A 13,435-nucleotide genomic window follows, 5' to 3' on the forward strand; every position below is an offset into this window, starting at 1 on the left:
CCACTGTGACTTAATTTCCAAAACAAATAAAGGTATAGTTGGGAATCCTGGAAAATCAACAAGAGGAAGCTCGAAATCCCACCCTTTGGTTCTGACTTCTCTCCAAAGTCACTTGTCCAGAACACGACCATGGACTGCCTGACTACTGAGGAGTCTTGTTTTTTTTCCATCCGAGTATGTTGAGAAGAGGGTCATAGCAACTCTCATGGTTCATTTAGATGGATCTTAGCTATTGATACCATTGTAAAAATAACAGTTATGTTGACTTAATGTTACTAAGTTCCGGAACATAAAATCCCTGCCTCCAACAAAACTAAACCCTACCTTTAACCTAAGGGAAAACTGAACAGGATGTGGTGTCCCAGAGAGCATGTCAAAGAAGGAACTAAAGCTAGGGATAATAGTGGGTTCTCTTAAGATGCAGAGTGAATAACAGCCAATAGACACTAATTTGGTTTGGCTGTGGTTCTCCCTTCAGGGTGCGCAAGTATAAGCATGACTTGATCGTGATTTTGATTTTGTATTGAATTATTATTGAATTAGTTTGTGAACAGCTCAAGCTTTGTTCTGTTGTGTTGTTCTGAACTGTCTGATTTACACCAGCTTTATATTGGAAGATGCCTTTTGTTTGTCACAACCACACTTCTGTAGGAAACAGGATGGGATTGGAGGGGAAATAAGTGTTCAGTGAGATTTATGGTGTGAGTTTGCTTTAAGTCTTACTTGACCATTTAGCAGCTGAAAGGAAGTAGGTAGCATACTTTAATACAGAGGTGGGCACTGAGGGCCACAGCCCTGCTTGTTTTCCAACTATCCCTGCCTTACCAATGCTGATTACCTGGGTCAAGTGTTTTCTGCCAATCAGAAGCTGGAAGGTACCAATTCATTTTGTCTTCCCCCACTTCCACCCTTATCTGACATGGTATGTACATGTAATCAGCAGTGGGTAGAGCAAGGATAGTTGGAAAATAAGCAAGTCCTCAAGGAACATGGATTGCCTCACAGCAAGAATGTTCCTGCTTTGTGGAGATTCTGTCATCCAGGTGAAGTTATCTAGAGGTTGAGTCATGGCGACTGGACCTCTAGGTTTTTAGATCCAAACGTTTCACTACTTATCTAAGTAGCTTCGTCAGCCTGAGAGAAAATTGGTATGGAATCTCCAATTTATCCTTCAAGTTTGGTTTCACTCCACCCATAGTCCCATAGGCTCATTGGGTGAGCTATGTAAATGGGGTGAGAGTTGTTAGACCCACACTCCTGATTTGGTTTCACTTCACACCTGGTCTGAAAAGGCTTGTTAGGTGAACAATAGTGAGCTCAGGTGAGGGTTGTTATGATCTAATGGTAAATTCCTGGTGACCCCCTCTCTGATTCACCAATGGGCTGCAGAGTGTGTCCTTCCTGAAAGACATTTTATGTGTTCCTTAATTTCCTGGGATAGATGAAGGTTCCTGGTTTGAAACCCATCAGGGGCCTTTCTGTGTGGAGTTTGCATGTTCTCCCTGTGCTTGTGTGGGTTTTCTCCAGGTACTCTGGTTTCCTCCCACAGTCCAAAAACATGTATGTCAGGTTGATTGGTGACTCTAAATTGCCCATAGGAGTGAGTGTGAGTGTGTGAGGTTGTTTGTCTTTATGTGGCGGCCCTGTGATGGACTGGTGACCTGTCCAGGGTGGACCCCTGCCTTTCACCTCTGAACCTGGTAGATCAGAAGACTCATTGGGGGGGGCTCCACAAGATCTTGGAGCAGTCTGGGAAAGTAGACATCAAGAATATAATTTAAAGTAGATGTAGACACAGTAGTAGATAAAGTTCATAGCCAGTGTTGCTGTATGAGCTGTAGCAGTGAGTTAGGAGATGACCTGTTCCCAATGTCAAAGCACCAGTTTTTGGCAATGTGGCATTGCCTCACCAAGTCAAAATAAAGGTCTTGTGGCAAACTGCATTCCCATTTCAAGGAAAAAACAGCCAGGAATCTCAACTTTTATCTCATCATGGAGTTAATGATCCATCTGGACTTTGGAAAGTCCTCTTCCGTTGGTAAGTGTTTTCTGGGCAAGATGTGTATTTGTGTCAGGTAAGGGAGTGAACTTCCAACAAAATCAAAGCTGACACTTACGTGTGAATTTCACCCCAGAAATCTAAGAAAAGGTTTCCTTCACGGGCCTGCCAATTTATGATTCCTGGGCTCTTTAAGGTGAGGGCTAATGTTGGTTAGTACAGAAGACAGAAGGCAAGTCTCCAAGTGTGTTCTCCACCCCACATTCAGTCTGGGAAGGATCCCCTGATATCTAGTGAAGCTTTGAGAGTGTTGGTAGGGTTTTGCATGCATGCTTGTACATTACAATGTATATGTGCACAGGCTATGGATGATGTTAGTGGTTTGAGTTCCAAATGCTGACATTTGTCAGAAGTCTCTATTTCTGCCACCCCTGGTTTCTGTCCAAAATCCACTGACTAGTAAAGGCACAAATTCCTTAAAGAAAGTAAACATAAAAAAGATAACTGAAATCCTCCCCTTGGTGCATCAGCTCTATTATTAGTTTAAAAGGGAACCCAATTATGGTGGTTCCATGGTTACCACTGTCATCTCAAAACAAGCAGGTTCCAGGTTTGAATCCCATTGTGGACTTTGAACATTCTTCCCGTGCCTGGATGGGTTTTCTCTGAGCACTCTAGTCCAATGACATGCAGATTGATGTTAGGCTAGTTGGTGACTCCACTTTGTCCATAGATGTAAATGTGAATAATTGTGTCACTGTGTGTGTTGGGATTTGCTCCCGCTGTCCATGACCCCTGATGTGCCAGGATAACTGATAGACATGGTCAAGCAATTGTTTTGTCTTAAGAACCATTTGGGCTGATGTTATCAAAATAGAGAGTCCAGATGATGACACCTAATTTTGGGTCCCAGTATTGTAGGGAGACCTTCATAGAGTAGTGTAGTGGTTACTAGTTAAATGCCAATTCATGGTTTTTGCATTTGCATCACTGCAAAATCTGAGACAGCACAAACTGTCTGTTCACTTCTTCTTCACTCTAGAAAAGTAAACGTGTGGTCTGTTTTGCACCATGTCTTTGCACTGTCTCTCCAGTAGGGTACTTATGCACCACCTGTCTCCTACACAGTCCCCGCTAATGTAGCAAGCAAATATTTGGGAAAAGTGTATGTTTATCCCTAATGGACAGCGCCAAGTTACCATTAGTCTCAGCATTTGTATAATTATCTTAATGTGTGACTGGACATCTGGCTTCACACATAATAACAATCCATCACTGAGTGAGGGTTGAGTGGATCCTCTATGCACTGGGTGAATCTGCAGGACGTTTGTGTTTGCGCAATTGCGACCGTGGCAACAGCGCCAAGTCCCGTTGCGGCCATAGCGCACAGAGTGGGCTCTTCTTGACCGCGCATGCGCAGGGTACCCTACGTTGTTCCGTTGCGCGCCTGCTGCAGCGGCTCAGCCTGGTGTTCTTCCTCCTGGCACAGCATCACGTTTGTTCTCCACAGAACCAAGCAGAGCCGCGTTTCCCTTGAGACTTTATGGCTCTGCCTGCCGAGACATTTCTTCTGCTCCTGTCCAGACGCCGTGGCTCGGTTGTGAATGATAGCGTCAACGCTCCCGGGGCCGGTGAGTACTTGAAGGTAAAAAAAAAAAAAACGGTGGGTTGTCGAGCAGAAGCTGCTCCACAAGTCCTGGTAGCTAGCCTGCTAACGTTGGCTGTTCCCTTCTATGGCCTTTCTCACGAACGTGGTCGGCCACCTCCCCGGGATTCGCTCGGACTAGCACCCCTTCTGACATATTAGACCGAGACCTGGGGGTTGTGTTTGGTGGGTTTGGTGCCAGACCAGCAGACGGGGGTCAGACGAGCCCTGCTCATGTGAGGAGCTCGTTAGCCTGAGGTTGGACCTTGTTGGAACGACACTGGCGTTACGCTCGGACGGACGGTGCCGTTAAACCAGCACCGGTATGTGCTTTAGCGGTGTTAGCAAAACTAGTAGGTTCACGTTACGGCCCCGGTACGATGCTGCTGCCTCTTGTTGTTTTGTTGGGGTTTTTTTTTTCTTGGATTACGTTGGTTCTCATTTGACCAACTAAAAGCTGTTTTAGTTTAAGAAGTAATTACACAAAATTAGGATTTGAATAGATGATCCTGTGGCTGACACATTTTTTTTTTATTCAGAATCTCAAGATGATTAGATTCTGATTTGCTAGTGGTGCAGGCAATAACGACAGGTTAATGTGAATAAATGTTCCTCAAGTGTGAATAAACACCTGTCAGGAGAAAAACCCGTACATGGACATATTGCTCTTGAACCGGAAGATAAATCTGTTCATGTCATTTCTTCTCAAACTAGTTCAAGGCAGAGTGTATTCGAGCTCATCTTCTAGTCTTTTAAATACCTGTCCATGCATCAAAATAAATGTTTATTTACAACTGGAATTAACTCTATGTTATGGTACTTTAATGCAGATGGTATTTCAAATATTATATCTGAGGTTTGACCTCATCGGTTGATTTATTGATTTATTTATTTTTGTCTATGGACAGTAATTGCAACATAGTCATTTTTCTACCACCCAGGAAAATCACAAGAATAAGCTGTGTAAATATTCTTATATTAAGTGTTAGTGGCAGTTTGTTGTCCATTTAACTCGGATATGAAAGCAGCATATAGCTCCTTTTAAAAACCAGCAGAGTTGGTTCTGTTAGTCTTAATATTGGATTTTATTTTGAGGTGAAAGACAGCAGTGGGTCATGTGATAATTCAATAGGACACTGACACGTCTGTAGTTCTGTTCACCAAGTGGTGGATACAGACATTAGATAGGTACAGCGCTCTTTAAAAGGAACATACTAAGGTATTGCGTTGTTCCAAAATGACATAGCCATTTGGCAAATGTAGTCTCACCTTTCACCATGTTTCTTGTCATTTGCTTTAAAACAAAACAAAAAAAATCTTCTCATTTATACAGTGATGCCATTAGAAATAAAAAGAAAAAAAAAACCTTTAACATGGTTACAGTTGATATGAAAGTTGTGATTATTTTTAGTTGGTGACATCATTGTTTGTGTTGTTTGCTCTACAGGAAGCTGCCTAGCCTGACCAGGACACCTGGGTTGCCTTGCAGCTGCCATAATGCTTGGGTTACAGGGAAATACTTCGTCTTCCAAGGTATATCGTTGTGTGGCATGTTCGGCCACCTTTACCGGACTGGCCTCCTTGCTTGTGCATCAGGCAACACATGCCGGTGCTCTCCCTAAGGTCACTGCTCCACCTCCACAGCCTAACATCAGCCCACATGAACCACTGTTTGCAAGTATGGACTCATCCAGTGAACACTCTAGTCCACCACCAGTCTTACCTGAGAGCCCTTCGCCTTCTTTTTATATTTGTGATTGTGGAGAGGAATTTCAGGACTTCAGTCTGATGCTGGAGCACAAGCGTTCACATGTCTCTCAAATGCAGCTGCTGCCGTCTGTGGACGATAGTGTCACTTCTAGTGAAGCAGGTTGTGAAAATGTTTTTCCCATACAGCATGTACCATTCAGTCCAACTGTAAACCAGCCAGCTTTGGTCCACACTTGCCCCTCTACATCAAGGTCCCCAGCTATGGAAGTACCTGCCTTAGTAGATCATAAAACAGATGTAGCTCTGAATGATGGCATAGTAACTACTCAAGGCCAGTGTACACCCCCTGAAGATGATAGTGAGAGACCTCTTGACAGCACATCAGCCATAGCAGAGCAAGTACCAGAGACTGTAGAGGACATAGATGTGCATGACAAAACAAACTCTATCACCAGTGAAAACAGTGAGATGGTGCCCAAAAATAGTACATTAATGAAGTTGATAGCATCAGCATATATGAAGCGCTTTGCCCCTCCTCAGCCTCAGAATGAAAGTGATAATAGAGTTACGCCCAAACAAGAAGTTGTTCAAGTTGATATAACACCAGACCCAAAAACCGACGTGTTCCCAATTAATGATCGATCTATTGCACAGTTGAGGCGACTGCTTAAAAAACCTGGTATAAAGACAAAAGCTCCATCCATAACCAGAATTCTTGAGTGCAGTAAGAAGAAAATTGTCTCTCTGACTAAGACTTTCTCACCAGTTGTGGTTCTTGAAACCCGTCAAAGGCTCATGGATCCTATGGGTAATAGTACATATGGGAGGTATCAGTGTGGCCGCTGTCGTAGGGTCTTTGAAAATTTGGACAGACTGACTGAGCATCATTTCTTGCACAAAAAAGAGAGGATTAAATGTTGCCGTCGCTGTAAACAGCTTATCATTGGACGACTGCCTTTACCTGACAATCATGTATGCCCTCAGTTTGGAAATAAGAATATACAACCCTCAAGCTCTTTAAAAAGTAAGTTATTTGTCCCAAAAATAGTGCCATTCCACAGCCTCAACAACACAAAAAAAGTTTTCTTTTGTCCATTGTGCAAGAACAGCTATGCACGGAGGTGGAACCTCAAAATGCACAAATGTCTGGGCCCAAGGTCAGTCCATTCTCTGCAAGCTAATCCCTCTATTCAGAAAATGCTAGCATCCAGCAGTAAACACAAAACAGACGCAGAGGATAAAGCTGGACCTCAGATCGCTAAGAGCGTTTCTGTGGGCACTGACATTTCTAGTTGTGTGAAAGTAGAGGTGACCTCTTCAAATTCAGAGCAGTCAGCAGTTTCACAGCTGGTTTGGACTCATCCAGCAAAAACGTTCATGCCATTCTACACCAAAACTTCAACAATGGAGCAGCACAAAGACGCTTCTCAGTGTGGGACTTCACTCCAGCCAGAAGAAAACAGCTGGGATGCAGCAGCAGTTGATAACGAAGACACCAATGAAGGGCAGTGGACAGTGCCCTTGGATGATGAAATGGAGGTTCTTAGTTCTGCAGAAAGAGTTGGTGAAGATAAAGAGATGGAGGAGTCTGCGTCAGTCAAACATGCAGAGACGTCATCCCCTGGCCTGCGCTATTTTGTGAGAGACGGTGTAAAACGATACCCTTGCAACAGGTGTCAAAAAACCTACAGCCGGGCGGATACTTTGAGACGGCATCTACGTCTGTGTGGGTTCAGACCTCGAGTACTTGGGACTGTAGCGCAGAGTGGTAGTCAGGGTGCCAGTCCACTTAATGCCAACAATATGAAACCAGTATTTGCTTGTTTTGTATGTGGAAAGACCTTTAATCGTAAAGATAACATGATGGTTCACAGAAAGAAATGTCAGTTGCAACGGTCAGTGGTAGATGTGAATAGAGGGACTGTACAGCAGAGTTTGTCAGGCAATTCTACAGAGTCTCAGTCTCAGGAGGATGAAGGAGGCAACTGGGGCATCATGTCACTGCCCTCTGTACTTCCAAGGAGAGTGACATGTGAGTGTGGGGTTGGATTTACATCTCCAAGGCTTCTCCTGGAGCATCTGCAAAAGCATGCGCAGGAGTCATATACATGTCCAACCTGTGGAGAGACTGTTAGTTCGTGGGCAGACTATGAAGTTCATCTGCAGATCCATATGCATCCTCACCACCAGCTGCTGAAGGTACTTCAACCACAGCGATCACAACCTCTTTTACTTAGATTTCAGCAGCCACCTCAGCAGAAGCCAGTTCAACAGAAGCCATCTCAGTCAGTGCATCAGCCTCTGCAGAAGCAACCGTGCCCAGACCAGCTTCCAAATGCTCCAAAGAAGCAGCAACGGGCTGTATGCACACGATGTGGCAACACTTTTGCAACTCGATGTTCCCTTCGAAAACACATTTCCTGGAATCGATGCAAAGGTGGACGGGTTACAAATCCACCCACAAATCCACCAAAAACCTTTCACTGTTCCCACTGCAACACTGACTTCACAAACACCATTAGTCTTATATTTCACCAGAGAAGTGGGGCTTGTAAGCCTGCCATCAAGCCTGTGCGCTGTCCTGTTTGTCTTCGCTGGTTTGGCACCATGAGTGGTTTGCAGAAACACCTGCTTTCTCACAAACAGTCTGAATCATATCGCTGTGATGTGTGTCAGGGTACATACCCAAACCTTAAATCACTCAAAAACCATCGCAGGAGGATTCATCGTATATTGGCTGGAAACACTAAGCAACAAACACAAGAACAGCTGACATCTTAAAGACCTTGAAAGAAATGTAACATTTGAGCGGTGCCGTAAATACAGAGCACCTCTCAATATAGTTCTGTAGTTCTTTCTATATTTGCCAGTTATACTGTGTACTTTCCAGGATTTACTTTGATATTGTACAGCTACATAAGGTGATGTTTTTACTTATAAGATTGTCTCAGTAGCTGGCCACTGTAAAAACAAAAGCTTTGATATACTGTATGTTTTAGTTTTATCAGTTCCATGTCATGGTCCTGTAAATGTTTCTGCGTATTTGGTAATCGGTCCTTTATCACAAAGGTTGAAATGTAGCTTGTTGTTGTTCCAGCTGTTAATAAACATACAAGTGTTAGTATCTACACTACATCACTTTGTATGATTATGGGACTATGGGTCTTCGAGGGACAAAGTGTAGTATTGACACAAGAAAATGCTGTTTTAAACACTATGTATTTTATGTTTATTACTGTGTAATTTATAGTGTGTACAGGATTTTGAGGATTTATTTTCTTCACAAGTCTGGTATTGATTTTAGGAATAATTTGGCATATTTTCCTTTATCTTCTTTATGGGGATGAGCAAATAAATATTGTCTCTCAAGACAGGAGTACGGAGTACAAAACTCTTCCAGGAGCATCAACCGGTTTATTGATCTGGGGACATGCACAACATCTATTGATTTAAGAGTCTTAAAGTGGCTCCGGCTTCATTATGTGTAACCTATTTTTAAGATCTTAATCTCAGTTCTGTGCATGTTGCGTTGCATTGCATTACCTTAATCATATTACCACAGAACAAATTAGAGCCCTTATCATATTCATCCAGTGAATGCCTTTGACGGCCATACATACTGTAGTGTATGATTTAGTTAAGAAATATCACAATAAGTGCACCTTAGTGAGCTGTCCTGTTTGAGTTGTTATTTATGAAACATCCATGTCATACGAGTTAGTAGTTTAGTAAAAAAAAAACAAAACAAAAAAAACATTACCACATACGTAGAAGGCCAAGAGTGAATGTCCACATTAGAGGATGTTATTTTATTTTAGATTTTAAGGCAACGTAATGCATTTTTTTCTTTTTTTAAATAAGGATACTGGTTTGTCAAATATTTGTGATAGTTTTTTAACTTTCAAATACTGTTCATGATCACTTAAGTAGAACACTTCATTCATCAATGTCTGAAATAAAGTACGCTATGCCACCATAAAATTGAAAACACTATTTGCTGGCGACAGGATCTGTGGAACTGGCTTGAGATAGCCAGAGATATTCAAGTACTTTATTTATGGTAATAAAGAGTAAAAGTGTTTTGAAAATGTGCTGAAACAAAAAACAGGTTTAAGAGAAGCTGTGGTTCATTAAATTGGCTTATAGGAAATACAACCAACCATTGGCATAACCTCAACATGATCTTTCTGAACTTTGGTTTAAATACACAGTCCTTTAATGTTTACTAAATCTAATGTACAGTATGTTTTACACTGACAAAAAAAAAAATGTAGGCCTAATAGACATGTTAGCTCCCTATCCCTAGGTGCATGTTGTGCCGAAACACTGAATGTTTTTATAAATCAGGGTCACAGTGCTCAAGGTCCAATTATGCACTTTTTCAAGAGCTTTTAGATTAACCAGAGTTCATATCACTGGATTGAGTTGAAAGTGTTATTAATGGCTTTTAATAAGGACAAAAACAAGCTGCCAAATACTAATTCAGTCAACATGTAAGGTGCTCCAGCATATATACAAATCAAAAGCTGGAAAGAGCTAGTAAAATGGACCTTAACATGTCGCCTGCTGTTTCCGTGGTCAGTGCTGGACTGTCAAACTGATGCCAGTGTTATTTTTTTCTCTTATTTGGAGACTAATAATCAGCCACTGCTTTAACTCTCCTTTTGTCTTTGGGTCAATTTGACCCATTTTCAAAAGTTAGTATGTGATAACTTTGGTTTTCTTCCATATAATTAACTAAAAATGACACGGATGGTTCCCTGCTATAAGTCATGCTTTATAAGCAGTCAAAACAGAAAGGTGTGTAGTAAATTTGAAAACAATACCACACACCTTTTGTCCTCTGGGGTCAAGACACCCGTTCTGTTTTGACTGCTTATAAAGCATGAGGTATAAAATGATCACCAATGTTTTAGTTTCACCTTTTTAGTGAACTTGTTTCCAACATATGAACATAAATATGACATAAAACACAACAGGAGGGGAAATGTAAAATAAAAGTGAACCAGGGCCTCCAGTCGATGGGTGTCGCTATAACGAAGACCCGGATGTTGCTATAGGTTTGCGGCGCCGTAGAAGAAGAAGGAGGCTTCTTTTTTTTTTTTTTTTTTTTTTGCCTCCCCCCTGGTTTTTGTTTTTTTTCGGGTTAGCTGTTACTTGCTCGTATTAAACGCCGGCAAGTTTGTCTCAAGTCTCAGGAAACGACCATCAACAAGCTGTTTGTTGCGATGATCTGCCAGGATATGAACACGGCGGCACTTTGATTTTCACGTGAAAGTAAGGTAGAGTTATTTTATAACTTATGAGCTTGTGATGCTAATTTTAGTTAGCATGGTCAGCTTGTAGCATAACGTTAGCAAGGAAAGCGCGCCTTTAGCAAATTATCGCTATAATTTGTACTGTTCGACTCGCTACGGCATTTTCAAGTATTTATTTATATGCAAAACTAGAATAGTAAATATGCCGCGGTGTAATTTTGTCTAGTAGTGTACGACATGTATTTCACAGTGTGTCCGGTGTAATGTGCAAGAAATAATAGCTCATGTTAAGAGTTCTTTAGCTCGTCCCAGAAGTTTGGACTTTACTTCAGAGACGAACAAATAATGTGGAACCTTAAAAGGAGACAGTTGGTGCAGTTCAGCCTGCACTTCGTTTACTGTATGTGCCATTAGCTGGTAGCATAACTAGCTCCTCTTAGCCGGACAGTGTCAGCGCCGGTTCAGTAATGAGGTATAGCTGAGCTTCATGTTTGGCCAGTTCACCTATATTGTAACTCTAAAACGTGTCTCCATCAGCAGGGAAGGCGTCACAGAGGGCTCCCACCCATTAACAGTGAACATACCCATGCCTAGCATGATCATGGAGAGAGGACAGCAAAACCTGCAAAACGTCCTGGAGGATGGCTTAAGCAGAGACTTGATGAACGCCGGCCGGTTTTGTTTTAGCTGTGAGCAAATATTCGCAGATCGGCAATGCTTGGAGGAACACACGTGTTCCGCAGCAAGTCACATATGCTCCTGTGGGACTGAGTTTAGTGAATACAAAGACATGTTGGAGCACAGCACTACGCATGAACCAGGGCACCAAGTACTTGATCATGAAACAATAAAGAAGCGCAGAATAGAGAAACACATAGAAGAGGAGGAGAAGCTGAACAGATTACAGACAGGTGAAGTTGTGTGGAAGGCACCTAAACCGAACAATGCGCCAGCATTTTCTTTGCCAGCAAAGCCTATACAGCAAGTACCTGTCACATCAGCTCAAATGCCACAACCTCCCATGCAACCTGCACGAATTCCACAAGTGCCTGAGTTGATCCCCTCGATGTCACAAGCATCTTTTCTTCCAAAGCCTGTAAACTCTGCAGTGGACGTGAAGAATATCTTTGCAGGAGTAGGTGCACCGACAGTGGATCTTTGGACACTTTACCAGCCAGTAGTGTTGTTGCAAACTATGCGCAAGTTTAACAAAGACAAGCCATACTCTTGTGGCAAATGTGGGCAGTGTTTTATGGGAAAGAACCCTCTAGTCTCCCATCACAGCTCTCATGCCACCGATAAAGTTTCTGGCTGTATAGGTTGTGGTCTGCTGCTCTCCAGTAAGAAGTTAGTTCCTCGCTTCCATAATTGTAACTCGCCCAACACTGCTACCAAATTCAGGCTCATTACTGCAAAGCCGTTGAGTTACAAGAGGCTAAATGAAACTAGTACAAAATTGAGTCAAACCCTAATGACTCTGGGACCTCAGGCCACTTCCCTTCTGCATATGAAAAGCCAAAATCCCTATAACACTCAGACAACTCACGTCAATTCCACTGTGCCACGCAAAGCGGTCAGTATCAGTACAATCAATAAAAGCAGTCACAGGTTCCATGGCACTCCATCCCTACAGTTGAAGAGCCCAAATTCCAGTGCATTCAAGTCTAATATCAATGTCTCCCTTCCATTAAAGAGTCAGAGGCCAAATTCCAGTGCATCTATTGAAAGCAGTCGAAGGTTTCCTGTCACCACGTCTGTACAGTTGAAGACGAGCACAATCTGTGCATCGGATGAATCGTGCAAAACTGCGGAGACACCCTCTGCCCCAAATGGATTCACATGCCGAGTCTGTCATATTCCTTTTGAGACTGCTCAGCTACTTCAGAGACACAAGTGTATTAAAGCACAGGAGTTTATGGCACAGCACGTGAGAGGGGGCAGACAACAGTATAAACTAAAAAGGGTGACACCGGTAGCAAACACAATTCCTGCTCTGATGAACTATGAGAGAAAAGTTGGCGTCCCAGCTTCTGCCAACATAATGAAAAACCCAGTCATGGCTGTCAGTCTGGACAAAGGGCAGGGTGCAGTTTCTGTGAATGGGAAAAGAGGAGTGGACATAGACGACGATTGTTACATAGTTGAAAGCGGACCAGATAAACCCACTGAGATGATTTATCAAGTAACCTCATCTGTTCCTATTAAAATCTGACATAATGTGAGTCACATTCAGTTTGCATGTCACATTTTGTATTAATTACGGACCAAGTGCATCAAGAAGATTCTCTGGTTGAGCATTAATGAGGTTAAAAATGGATGCCCCTGAGAATGTTTTATGGGAGAACCAGATGCTGTATCATGCTTTTGTGTTTCTTTTAGGAAATATGTATAATTTGGAACAGAATATGTTGTGGGTCTGTGGGAATTGACTGTTTTTATCAGACTTGAAGCGTACGTTATATGTTGTATTAAACTATATTTTCAAACTCGCTGTGCGTGTGTTAATGGGAAAATTTAGCATGTTATATTATTCATGATTAAAATTTGTGTGTAGTGCTTTTGACCTGAGGGCAGTGATAATAGTTAACTATGATTTATGGTGCCTGTACAGTAGAGTAAATGCTAGATTATATTATATGAAGTTCAAGGATAAAAATAAGGTATTTAAAAAATGATGGCTTAGCTGTGGCAACAATGCCACTATGTGTGTATGTTGTGGAGGGTTTGACTTGCTGGCAAACAATAAAACATCACATGAGTTGTTACTGTTTTGTCTACACTTACGCAAATACTAGGTGACTTTACATTTAGGTATTTTTTTAT

At 42.2% G+C, this 13,435-nt stretch overlaps 2 protein-coding genes across 6 annotated transcripts; both read left to right on the plus strand.

The window, feature by feature from the left end:
- The first annotated feature begins 3,444 nt into the window (after nucleotides 1-3,444).
- Nucleotides 3,445-9,277, plus strand: LOC113122248 (zinc finger protein 226). 2 transcript variants are annotated; one of them, XM_026293443.1, is made up of 2 exons: nucleotides 3,445-3,644; nucleotides 5,092-9,277. In XM_026293443.1, the coding sequence occupies exon 2, from the start codon at nucleotides 5,142-5,144 to the stop codon at nucleotides 8,133-8,135; it is 2,994 nt and encodes a 997-aa protein (XP_026149228.1). In that variant the 5' UTR covers nucleotides 3,445-3,644; nucleotides 5,092-5,141; the 3' UTR covers nucleotides 8,136-9,277. The 2 variants fall into 2 exon arrangements, with proteins under 2 accessions (XP_026149228.1, XP_026149229.1); XM_026293444.1 differs by having other exon boundaries at nucleotides 3,445-3,630.
- A 1,200-nt stretch (nucleotides 9,278-10,477) lies between these two features.
- Nucleotides 10,478-13,101, plus strand: LOC113122256 (uncharacterized). 4 transcript variants are annotated; one of them, XM_026293460.1, is made up of 2 exons: nucleotides 10,478-10,636; nucleotides 11,150-13,101. In XM_026293460.1, the coding sequence occupies exon 2, from the start codon at nucleotides 11,199-11,201 to the stop codon at nucleotides 12,822-12,824; it is 1,626 nt and encodes a 541-aa protein (XP_026149245.1). In that variant the 5' UTR covers nucleotides 10,478-10,636; nucleotides 11,150-11,198; the 3' UTR covers nucleotides 12,825-13,101. The 4 variants fall into 4 exon arrangements, with proteins under 4 accessions (XP_026149245.1, XP_026149241.1, XP_026149243.1 ...); XM_026293456.1 differs by having other exon boundaries at nucleotides 11,153-13,101; XM_026293458.1 differs by having other exon boundaries at nucleotides 10,478-10,631.
- Nucleotides 13,102-13,435: the final 334 nt, after the last annotated feature.

The sequence above is a fragment of the Mastacembelus armatus genome, chromosome 16 (assembly GCF_900324485.2).
Source record: "Mastacembelus armatus chromosome 16, fMasArm1.2, whole genome shotgun sequence".
NCBI classification, from domain to species: Eukaryota; Metazoa; Chordata; class Actinopteri; order Synbranchiformes; family Mastacembelidae; genus Mastacembelus; species Mastacembelus armatus.

What these genes read in the sequence shown, in the direction of transcription:
- LOC113122256 (XM_026293460.1), top strand. Translation starts at nt 11,199, where the DNA reads ATGCCTAGCATGATCATGGAGAGAGGACAGCAAAACCTGCAAAACGTC.
- LOC113122248 (XM_026293443.1), top strand. Translation starts at nt 5,142, where the DNA reads ATGCTTGGGTTACAGGGAAATACTTCGTCTTCCAAGGTATATCGTTGT.